This window comes from Octopus bimaculoides, chromosome 19 (genome assembly GCF_046866305.1).
Source record: "Octopus bimaculoides isolate indiv1 chromosome 19, ASM4686630v1, whole genome shotgun sequence".
Taxonomy (NCBI): domain Eukaryota; kingdom Metazoa; phylum Mollusca; class Cephalopoda; order Octopoda; family Octopodidae; genus Octopus; species Octopus bimaculoides.
In genome coordinates this window covers 49850450-49862949 of record NC_142946.1, presented here as the reverse complement: position 1 = coordinate 49862949, position 12500 = coordinate 49850450, and the positions used below count along the sequence as shown (strand labels likewise).

General features: G+C 40.0%; 1 protein-coding gene and 1 long non-coding RNA gene across 5 annotated transcripts in view; one reads left to right on the top strand and one right to left on the bottom strand.

The window, feature by feature from the left end:
- LOC149131864 (uncharacterized) overlaps positions 1-12500 on the top strand; it is a 40377-nt gene that overhangs the window by 901 nt on the left and 26976 nt on the right. The gene's annotated exons all lie outside the window — the stretch shown is intronic.
- LOC106877384 (uncharacterized) overlaps positions 1-12500 on the bottom strand; it is a 55210-nt gene that overhangs the window by 17947 nt on the left and 24763 nt on the right. For all 4 annotated transcript variants that reach the window (XM_089337660.1, XM_089337662.1, XM_089337663.1 and 1 more), the window contains exons 5-12: positions 12455-12500; positions 11288-11415; positions 6534-10480; positions 4732-5134; positions 3871-3953; positions 2706-2810; positions 1232-1311; positions 1-9 (exon numbers count right to left, since the gene is read on the bottom strand). The exon at positions 1-9 is cut by the window's left edge and continues 40 nt beyond it; the exon at positions 12455-12500 is cut by the window's right edge and continues 37 nt beyond it. In XM_089337660.1, coding sequence (XP_089193786.1) covers positions 1-9; positions 1232-1311; positions 2706-2810; positions 3871-3953; positions 4732-5134; positions 6534-10480; positions 11288-11415; positions 12455-12500 — 4801 coding nt within the window. The remainder of the gene's footprint in view (positions 10-1231; positions 1312-2705; positions 2811-3870; positions 3954-4731; positions 5135-6533; positions 10481-11287; positions 11416-12454) is intronic.

Below are 12500 nucleotides of genomic sequence, written 5' to 3'. Positions count from 1 at the left end.
CTTTCCTTTCTGCAAGGAACAAAAATGATGGAAAAAAAATAAATAAATCAAGTCAATTTCACTACATACAAAATTTTAGTAGAAAAGAGAAACCTACATTATGGGAAAACCAATGCAAGAAATATCATGTATATATGTATATATGAATGTAGGTATGTATGTATGTGCATATGTATGTCAATGTGTGTGTGAGCACACAATTATATTAGTAATAATGTACCACAATGGTTGACAAAAGACATCAAGGACAGTACAGAATGAAGCATAAAAAAATAGTAAAAATGGGAAATAGAAAGGGTTAAGGGAATTCCCTAAAAGAAGGCAGATCTTCAAGGGTTTTCTTGTGGAAGCCCCACAAAACCATGGTAACTCTGACCACTGAAGATAAGTGCTCGTCCATCTCCACCCACCCCCAATTGTCCACCTATCGACAGGAGCAGGCTCTGAGGCAGCCTGCTGCTCCAGTCCATGCTCACTGCTCTCATCCACCTTTCAATGAATTTGCTAGGAAGCAGCACCTTCCATTTCCACCCTCATTTTCTTTTTCATATGAAACTTGAGAAAGTAGGTGCAGGTGTAGGTGCGTGGTAAGAAGAAATACCATGCTAAGCATATTTTGCCCAGCATTTTGCTGCTGGCTGCTACAACAGCAACAACAACCATTCATTTGTTTTTTCCATGTTAGCATGTGTTAGATGAGTATGTTATTGAGGCATGATGCTCTTTCTGCTGCCATGAACCCTTGCCTTGTATCTCAAGCATGGGATCTTTTATCCAACACATATTATTCAAATATGTAAATCAGCAGATGTTTTACTAACAGGGCAAATGGCATTACCACCGCTTGGCCTAGGGTTAGTTGTTGCTGGCACTCCGTCGCTTACGACGTTGAGGGTTCCAGTTGATCCGATCAACGGAACAGCCTGCTCGTGAAATTAACGGGCAAGTGGCTGAGCACTCCACAGACACGTGTACCCTAAACAGGAATTAAGAGTGAGAGAAAGTTGTGGTGAAAGAGTACAGCAGGGTTCACCACCATCCCCTGCCGGAGCCTCATGGAGGTTTAGGTGTTTTCGCTCAGTAAGCACTCACAACGCCCAGTCTGGGAATCGAAATCGCGATCCTATGACTGCGAGTCCGCTGCCCTAACCACTGGGCCATTGCGCCTCCATGACCTAGGGTTAAACAACAAAACAACTATATCAACAACATAATAACAATAATCACTTACCTCTTCATTAATCTTTCCCTTTTCTTTAACTGGAGATCAAGTTCTTGCAGATTAGTCATCAGTTTTTCTAATAACATTTTCTAAGGAAAAAATAAAGGAAAAAAATACATATAAAAGAACTGTATTCAAGCATAAGGAATTTATGCATTTAACATATGTAGGAAGGGTAGGCGTGGAGAGTAAAAGTTAAGCTTACACAACCACCAGGTCGGGTAGAAATAGCAGCCAGATCTCCCTAAAATAAAATCACATCCAAAAGTCTTGAAAAAGAAGGGAAGGACACACTGGATAATGTGGTCTTAGACACACTATGTTTGCATAAGTTCTAAGATGGTAACAGCAAGAATGCCTTTCAACATGCGTCTGGATCAATCAAAGCTGACTTGAGGGGAGAGAACTAAACAACAAAGACAGCAACATCCCAGTTTCCAATACCAAAGGGAGATGATTTCAATTGAAAATTAAATCCCTAGTGTCTGAGAAAAGCATGCTGTCTTTCTTCAAAACCAATAAGCGTACATGTGCATGTAGATATCGTCATCATAATCATCATTTAACGTCCACATTTACATGCTTGCACGAGTAAGGTGGAATTTGCTGAGGCATGATTTCTACAGCTGGACGCCCTTCCTGTTGCCAACCCTCACCTATTTTTTGAGTAAGGTAATATTTCCCATAGCCAGATATGTTTTTCTGCAGAAGACTGGAAACATCATTTATATGATGGTGATGCTTGTTTGTAATATCATATGTCAAAAACAAGGGTACACACTAACACACACAGATACACAAGCTTCTTTCAGTTTCCATCCGCTAAATCCACTCACAAGGCAAAGACTGAGGAAATAGACCATCAGATGTGTATGAAGTAACAATAATTGTAAAAGTAAAGCGCTGGACCATTAGCAGCAGTCAAGTAAGTAAAAAAAAATTAAAAAACGTTACTTTTGTTTTGAACACTGGGCAAGGCCCATCACTCTATTTTCTCTATACTGCACATATGTGTGAACAATAATAGATACAAATCTAGTTGTGAAACAATGTCTGAAGGTGAAAAGAATAAAAATACATTTTTTTTTTTTTTAAATCAATAAACATCCAACTGGAAGTTTTCAAAACAAAAATGACAAAAAGATTATCATTAGTTTTTTTTTTCTTTTCTTTCATTTTCAAATACAACTTTAAAGACTTAAAACTTTTCTTTTAAACCAGTGACATTGCCAAGTAATTAACGAATTCATTAAGCTCATGTCCACTAATGATTCATTTGAAAACATCAATCAATGCCTCTTTCCGTCGAGGCAAACATTCTTTTGCTGACACAACTGTTCCTGTGGTCTTACACACACACACACACACACACCCAAGAATCTTTAATAGCTTGATTCCCAACCTAAGGTCAAGCAAGATGAAAAAAAAAAAATTAAGGAATTGAGAAAAGGAAAACAACAAAATTTTTTTTCAATATACTTACATGCTCACAAGGTGGACAGAACCAGTCTCCTTCAGGAATGACAAACAGTGGAGGGTGGATGCAGAGAGTGTGATAACCAGCATCACACTTGTCGCAGAGCAGGATCTGGAAAAGAATCAGAATACAAAATATGAAAACTTGTGCCAGAGCAATCAAGTTGTTCCTTGCAGTGAAGAAAGTCACTCAGACACCCCAATGGACCCGGGACAGATGAAAACCTTCAGCTCTTTAACTGTTCATCTAAGACAAAGGATAAAGATCCCCTTCAGTCATGAATGACCATGGGATTGCACCTAGAAAGTTCCCCTCTGAGGAACAGGTCCGGACAAGGTTGTATATGGAAGACCGGTACTCGCCCGTGCATACCAGCTTTCCTTCTTCACACCACCAATGTTATCCAAGGGAAAGGCAAAGGCTGATACAGCTTGGCACCAGTGATGTCACAACTCATTTCTACAGCTGAGTGAACTGAAGCAACGTGAAATAAAGTGTCTTGCTCACAACAAACAAAATGCACAGCCTGGTCCACGAATCGAATTCACTACCTCATTATTGTGAGCCTGACACTCTAACCCAGTGTTTCTCAATCTTTTTACCATTGCGTAACCCTTAAAATAAATTACATGTCTCAAGGAACCCCTGCACAAAAAAAATTATATACTATATCTTTCTCATATTTTTTTCATCATAGTTCATGGGTAAATATCATGTGTGTGTGTGTGTGTGTGTGTGGTTGTTATATCCTTTTCATAACATATTAGGTTAGATAGGATGACGTCTATCTTACAATAACCAATAATATGTTGTGCATGTATAGTAATATTACGATCATGAAATTAGCATTAGCTTATCTCACTCTTTCTTGCGGAACCCATAGGAACCTTTTGTGGGACCCTAGGGTTCCGGGAAACCCCAGTTGAGAAATGCTGCTCTAACCATTGGAAAATTGTAAATTTCGATTCATGAACCAGGCAGTGCATAGGAACAAATGCATTTGGTTCACACAGTTTCCACAAACTTTCCAATGAAATGAATAATAACCAAAGTGTCAAATTACCTATAACTGCCATGGAGTTAATCTATTTGATTGGAGGTGAATGACACCAACAAAAAAATTTTTTTTTTTTAAATGAAAAAGAAAAAAAAATTCAGGATAAAATCTTACCGTTTCTGGTCGGTCAAATTGCTGACATTTGGAACAAGGTTTATCGTTTTCGGTATCTTCTACCTTTTCAGCTTCTTTAGCACCTGAGAATATATGAAATTATGAACAAATATATTCATTGTTATTGTGGTGTTTATGTAGTTGTTGGTACATCCCCACCCACCTTTTTTTTATACACTTTGACACAATGCCAGTAAATTTGGGAGAAGGGGTAAGTCACATTGACCTCAGTATTCAACTGGTACTAATTTTATTGAACCCGAAGGGATGAAAGGCAAAGTCAACCTCGGTGGAATTTGAACTTAAAGTGTCAAGATGGACGAAATGTCGCTAAGCATTTTGCCTGGCATGCTACCAATTCTGCCAGCTCACCACCCTATGAATATTGGCTTGGCATTTTGGCACGAGGTCAGCAATTTCAGGGGAGTGGGGTAAATCAATTACAGCAACTCATACTAATTTTATTGACCCCGAAAGGGTAAAAGCAAAGTCATCCCCAACAGAATTTGAACTTTGAATGTGAAGACATGAAATGCCGCTAACCATTTTGTCCAGCATGCTAATGATTCTGCCAGCTTGCACGTAAAAAGCACAAATTCAAGCATGTTCGATGCCAGTACTGCCTGACTGGCCCCCGTGCCAGTGGCATGTAAAGAGCACCCACTACACTCTCGGAGTGGTTGGCATTAGGAAGGGCATCCAGCTGTACAAACTTTACCAGATCGGATTGGAGCTTCGTGCAGCCTTCTGGCTTGCCAGCCCTCTGTCAAACCGTCAAACCCATGCCAACATGGAAAGCAGACGTTAAATGATGATGATGATGATATATACATATATATATATACACATATATATACAGACCTGATCGTGCCGCAGCTCTCCGAGCATTTCTGCCCTTTGGTAGCAGGAACTCTTCGTCACTCGTGTCATCTTCATTGGTCTCTTCCGATTTGCATTCATCGCTGGAAGTGCCAAGGCAGAGCAACTTGTTCTTGGTACCAACCGGACGGCGTACGCGAGTACTCCTACGGAGCAGTTCTCCAACGAACAGCTCCTCTTCCTCGTCGTCATCTTCTTCTTCCTCTTCTTCCTCCGTTTTGTCCGACACCCACTTGTCAGACTCGACGGAGCTGCTGCGCTTCTTGCCCTGCTTCTTGCCCTTAACTGAAACTGCAACGGCACCTCGCCCTTGCTTGCCACGCCCGTTGGTTGAGTACCGTCCTGTCAGACAAGCCTCGTAGTCACCATCATCGTAGTCTTTTTTCTGAAGAATATGAAAGACATTCAGTCACAACAGAAATGAATGCAACAGCTTATAACATACATAGTCATATACAAGGGTGTGCTGGAAAGTTCCTGGCTTTGGGTAAAAGAAAATACAGGAGGATCATTTAATTATTCAACATATTCTCTCTCAGAGTCACACACTTATTGTAGCAGTCTGCCAATTTTTCTAAGCCCTGTAAAAGAACTTGGAAGGTTGGGTCTCCAACTAGGCCATTTGGGATACACTTAAAACCAGGAACTTTTCAGCAGCCCCTTGTATGTGTACACCTATACATATATCTGTTTATAAATATACATATATATATATATATATATATATATATATATATACACACACACACACACACACACACACACACACACACACACAATGAACAGCTGAAGAATTCCTAGTTTTGGGTAACAGAAAATACAGAAAGATCGGTTAATTATGATTTTATTAAACATATTCCCCTCTCAGATTCACACACGTTTTTCAGTTTTTTAAGCCCTGTAAAAGAACTTGGAAGATTGGGCGTCGTAGTAGTAGTAGTAGTGGCTTCAAACACTGGCACAAGGCTGCAAAGTGATGAGGGAGATATAGCCAATACATAACTAGCCCTTTTGCAAATTTAGACAGACGGGCATGTAAGTAATTGAATCACCCTCAGTGCAAGACTGGTAGTTAATTTTATCAACTCCAGTGGGGAATGTTTGGCAGATTTGGGAGTGTGTCAAACAAAACAGCTTGTGGTCTGCCCCTTCGTCATCAGAATTCAAAGCCTGTCCAAGTTGATTTTCCCTTTCATCTTTTTAATAAAATGAATACCACTTAAGTAATACAGTCAATATTACTAACTAGCTTCTTTGAAGGATTTGCCCCAGCATGGCCACAATCCAGTGACTGAGATTAGTAAAAGAATAATTTAACAGAAAACACATATTGGGCAAGTGTCTTCTATTCTAGTCCCATGCTGATTAATGCCTTGTGAGTGAATTTGGTAGATGGACAGTGTGAAAGTGTGTGTGTGTGTGTGTGTGTGTGTGTGTGTGTGTGTGTGTGTGTGTATGTGTGTGTGTGTGTATGTATTTCTGTGTCTGTCTGTCTGTATACCCACATCTAGGTGAACATGTCTTTTTGTTTGTCCTCTCACAACTTGACAACTGGTGCTGGTTTGTTTATATCCCTGTAAATTAGCAGTTCAGCAAAAGAGACCAACAGAATAAGAACCCAGTTTAACAAAAGAAAAAAAAAAAAAACTTAGATACTCTAGGCGATTTATTCAACTAAATTCTTCAAGATGGTGCCCCAGCATGATCGCAGTCCAGTAACAGAAAGGAGTAAAAAAAAACAAATACAAATAAAAAAGAGAGAGCTAAAATATTGCGACACCTACCTTAACGTTGCGAGAGCTTTTTCTAGTAGGAGAAGCAGAAGCTGAATCTTCGAGGACTGTTAATGGCTGCCGAGAATTTTTGTTGCGTCCTTTGCCTCTGGAAATATTTTTGCGACCTTTTGTCACTTTACTCAAAGGCATATCATCACTGTCTGACTGTGAACTCAGCATATCGTCTCCGTCTTTCAAGCGTGTTCTAGTTTTGCGAAAGTTTTTGGAGTTCTTGGCCTTTTTAGGCTCGATTTCTTCAGGTGTCTCCTCCGCACCGGCAAAGTCCTCAAGGAGGCTGTTTTGACGTTTCTTGCCCCGCGTCCGCTTCTCATCATCGGGAATGATTAAATCTGTACACACTAGCTCAGCCTCTGTTCGCCTCCGAGATCGAGTTCGTTTCGCATCTGCAGCGTCTTCACTTTCAGTAGTGCCGCTATTGCCATTCACCGTCGACTCCTTGCCTTTCTTTTTCTTCTCAGCTTCTGGTGCAGGAGGAGGAGCGTAACTCTGTTTTCTCCTTGCCCGAAGTCGACGAGATGACCGAAGATTACCCTCTTCGGCATCACTGCCAGCTTCTTTCACAGAACTATCAGCATCTTTTGCAGAATCATCAGTTTTTTTAACAGAACTATCAGCTTCTTTTGCAGAGCTGTCAGCCTCTTTCACAGAGTCGTCAGCCTCTTTCACAGAGCCGTCAGCCTCTGCCTTAGAAACAGCTGCGTCTAATTCCTCAGTTCTTTGCTCAGAATGTTCCTCTGTCTGAGCATTAACAGAAGATTCTTCAGGGGTTACTTTCCTTTCATTTTTAGCAGAAGGTAGCGTTATTGGTGGTTTATCAGATGCTTTCCTTTTACGCATTCGAGAACAATCGTTCTTGTCATCGGCACCATCATCAGGTAGCATTTCTTCTTCCTTGCCAGCATCCCCATCCAAAGAAGTTGCATTAGATTTCTCGTTTGTTCTATCACATTTAGCTGATGATGCCAACTGCTGCTCTTTATCTTCATCTAAATAATCACTGCTTTTCTGTAGTTTGTCAACTGGGTCTTCTTTTTGATTATCCAACTCATCTCCTCCACACTCTGGCTTACTTAGGGACAACTTCCTTTTAGCAACTTTTTTCTCAGTTTTCTCTTCGGAGACATCTTTCTCTGTGCCCTTACTTTGGTTGGATACTTCTGAGACAACTGACTTCTTATCTTTCGATGATTCGGCAGCCCCCTCAGATTTGGGAATGCTCTCCGCTTTTTTCTCCTCAGATTGCTTTGAACAACTACTTTTAAGATTCTCTTTATTTTCAGGCTCTTTATTTTTGTCTTCAGAAGAGGTCTTCTTTTCTGAATTGCTGGCACTGTCTACCACTTCTGAACTGTCTTCATCGTCACTAGGAACCTCAGCGGCCTTAGTCTTCAGTTTCTCTTCTCCCTTCTTGCTAGTTTTTAATTCAGTACGGATATTTGAGTCATTTGAAGAACCGGATGCGTTGTCGTCTTTCTTGGATTTCGCATTTACTTCTCCTGCGCCACTCGTCTCTTTCTTTGATGCGTCATCCCCTTTCTCTAACTTCTTTTCATCTAACTTCTTAGAAACATCACTGCCACTATCATCAGATTTCGGTTTACTTTGAGATTTCAAACTGTCTTTTCTCACATCAGAGGCTGACTTATCTTTCTCACTTATGTCTTTGGAAAGTTTCTTGGAACTACTGGATTCCTTGTTTTCTTTGACATTCTTATCACTACTGGAACCGGATGATTTTAAAGATGATGTTTCACTTGATTTCTCAGTAGGCTGCTTTTGTTTTGTATCAGATGGTGGTCGGCTCTCTGTGGATTTTGATGGTTCCTGGACAGATTTCGTATCAGACAAAGAACCAGATTCCTGCTTTTCTTTCTTTTCTTCTTTACCGATATCCTTGCCTTCCGCCTTTTTGCTAACATCTTTACTACTGTTCACAACTGTTTTATTGTCATCCTTTCCTTCATTCTGTTTGCACAAATTCTTAGCATGAAGTTTATCCGCAATTTTAAGCAACTGGCTTGAACTGGAACTTGAGCTGACAATGCTTCCACCACCGTCTCTGTTCTTATTACTCAGATCTATCGGAGCAACGGGCTTGGACTGACCGATATCTTTTGATTCCTTTCCGCTAGAACCTGACTGTTCTTTGGAAGTGCTTGAACTGCTCTCCTTGTTGTCACCAGGTTTCTTCGAGGGGAGGGTGTCCTCGGGCGTCATTTTGTCAAGTCTTTTGCCAATCTTTATAACACTTTCTCGGCGAAAGTTAATTGGTTTCTCCTCGGAATCAAGATTAATGGTGACAGGTACTTTCGCAGACGAAGAACTGCCACTGCTACTACTGCTACTGCTACTGCTGCTACTACTACTACTACTACTACTACCACCACCACCAATAGAAGTTGTAGTACTAGAGTCAGAAGACCCACTTTTACTACATTCTCTCCGGCTTTTACTCTCCACCCCAGGCTCCTCACAGCTGGACAGCTTCCGCTTCTCAGCTTTGGCCTCAATGCCAAGCTTGTCCTTCTTCTCCTGCTGCTGTTGCTCTGATGATTTGCTTTCTTCAGCAATACTCTCTTTATCCTTCTTACTTTGTGACAGTTCACCTCTGACCTCAATTTTAGTTGAATCCTTATCATTGTTTCTCTTTGACTCTTCGTCCTTTGCCTCGCCCTTACTCCTGTCCTTATCTTTTCCTTCCTGTGACTGGTCACCTTTGACCTTAATTTCAACAGACCCTTTTTCTTTCTTATCCTGTGACATTTCACTCCCGTCCTCACTTTTCTCTTTCTTTTTTTGGGACTTTTCCCCTTTCGCCTCAGTTTTATCTGCGTCTTTATCGTCTTGTAACTTCTCTCCTTTGCTACCAAGTTTTGTCACATCTTTCTCTTTCTTCTCTTCACCTTTCACCTCAATCTTATTCACATCTTTATCCTTCTTTTCTACCAACTCTTCACCTTTCACCTTCACTTCTTTATCATCGTTTGGCTTCCCACCTTTAATCTCTTTATCCTTACAATCCTGCAACTTCTCACTTTTCACTTTACTTTCAACAGAATCTTTCTTCTCTTGTACCTTATCCCCTCCCATCTTGCCTTCCTTCTCTTTTGTCTTCTGTTCTGACCTTTGATCTTTCACCTCTGCACTGGCATCACTTTTCTCCTCTCCTGTGCTTTTAACTGCCTTCGCCTCCGCCTCCGACCTCTCCCCTTTAGCTTCTTTCGCTTGCAAAGCATCATCTTTTGCTCCGCTAATTGTTTTGGCCATTTCCTCTTCGCCCACCTTAGCAACAACATCCTTTACATGCTTCTCTTTCAGCTTGTCCCCCTTTGCCTCACCGGCAACACACTCCTCCTTACTATCAAAGCCCTTGGACTCATCTTTTCCTTCAACATCTTCTTCTGTCACCTTGCTAACAATGTCCTTCTTATCACCTTCATCTTTGGACTTCTCTGCTTCATCATCCCGCTTGCTATCAGCCAGCTTTTCCGTGACACCTGAAGTATCTACAGAGACGCGATCTTTGTTTACCACAGGTGGTTTTTTTGCTTCACAGCTGTCATCACTATTAATAGTGTGTGCCTCATCCTTTTTGAGCACAATTTTGATATCTCGGCAACCGTCATTTATTTTACGGATCTCCGAGTCTTTCTTGTCAGCAGCAGAGGTGGTGGTGGAGGTAGTGGGCTTGGATATTTTGTAAAATCCATCATCGGGAGGCTCCACTTTCACATAGCTGCCTTCTGCCAAAGGTTTCACAAGAACTTTGCATTCCTCTGTCGCATCCCTAACCTTTTCGCTGATTTCATACTTTTTCTTTCCGTGACTGCCGTCTCCTTCGGACTTGATAATAATTGGGTTAACTTTAAAATGCTCTGGTTTTTTCACTGTAGAATCCAGCAACTCGTCTACTGAGAGAGGTTGTTTTATTTCAGCTGGAATGAAAAACAATTTTTAAAAAATTATTTATGCATATGCAAATGTGAATATATATATAAATACAAACACACACACACACACACATTGGCTTTTAGTAGGATGAATGAGAGAAGAATGCTCATTATTGTTGGGAATGATATGGGTTTTTATTGAAACTCAAGTCATGAGACTAACTCTGTTTCAGTTTCAATAAATATATTGTGTGTGTGTGTGTGTGTGTGTAATGCATGTTGGGAAAAAATCCAAAGTCATGCAAAACAAAATTACCCCTGAAGTGGACAAAAGTAAGAGACACTGATATTTTGCAGTTTTTTCTGCTCATCAGTGCCTCTGGTACCAAAATGTAGTCACCAAAACAAGTTAAATGTCTAGTCAACTGTGCTTAATTGTCAAATGCATTCACAGAAATAACATACACATCTAGAAGAGAGACATAGATATAAAGAGAGACATAGATATAAACATAATTTGATGCTGAGAGAGAGAGAGAGAGAGATTAAGACCATCTGATGTCAAATAAGTTGGCATTGAATTAGCAATTCCAAAATGGCTGTAACCAAAATGGCTCTTACTCATAAAACCTGTGAATTCTCATACTGGACACTCAAAGAAAGTGATTGAGCAACTAGCAAATCTAATCACAAGAAGGGTCAGTAACGATCCTAGAAAAAGGGGTATCAGAACTTGCCCTGGATCTGTCTGAAGCCATGTGCCTTACCATGGCTGAATCATTCCCACACAAAAGCAGAGAGTAATTCTATTACAAAATAATTTGGTTGAATATGGAACTATATGACACTTACGTTTCACCTGAGATTCAGAAGTTTCCATTTCTTTGGTTTCATCTTTATCTTCAGTTTCAGTCTGTTCTTTATTGGAATTTATCTCAGAATCCAAGATAGCAACCAAACCAGCAAGATCATCGCGATCCCTGTTAAAAGAAAGCAGTGACAAGTGAAAAATGTATCATCATGTATCAGAGGATTAAATCACTTCATAACTTAAGCTTATGGGACCTGAGGAAATATTGCATTTTATAAATTTTGTTGTTTCTATTTTTAACACATTTTTTTTATACAATAATATTCAAATACACAAACAAAAATAATATGATAGATACGCCATAATCAACACTAATTATGAAGATAAACACAATGTGCATGTGCGTACATATGTGCATGTGTGTGTATACATATATGCACATCTGAGTGTGAATGTGTACATGCATGCAAGTCTATATACATGTATGCACGTTTATGTATGCTTGCATAAATACATGTAGATGTGTACTTCAATCTCTCTCTCTCCCTCTGCTCCCTAGAATCTTCAGTAGTGAGCTGCCTTAATGGCTCTGATGGATCACCAAGGACTGGTAGAGTAATTTTCTCATTGAGAAATGGGAGCATTGTAGTTGTCTCTTGCTCCCATTTCTTAGCCAAGCACTTGTCAGAAATTTTGGACACAATACCAATTGAAACTATTTTTCCCAGAAGTATAGTTGGGTCCTGGACAGGACCCAACTATACTGAGGCATAGATTGATACAGGCTACCAAGCTGCTTTACGGTGAGTTATGCAGCAGTACACGAACACAACACAAGCCTAAGATATGTTTTAAGGATTGTGTTTGTACCTTTTCCAACTGCTTTCAAAATCTCAAAAGAAAACTAGAAATTTACAGTTTGTAACAGAGCAAGTTAGAGAAAGATCAATAACTTTGGACTTAGTTTAATTTTAGGATCATAAGTTACAACATGCAAAGATGAAATGAGCTACCACATCACTATAACTCTGCCTTCACTCGTTTTGGTATGTCACTTCATTTGTTTTTCACAAGCCAGTCTTTTCAGTCATTCAGGGAGACTAAGCTCATAGTTTCACCTTGATAAATGTACGCATGCAGAGTTTCTCATTGTGAAGAATAGAATACTTCAATTATAAATGATTAAAAACAGGAAATTGGGTCCTTACTTGCATATGACTCTCCAGACTTCATCCTCTTCTTTTATGGTTGGGT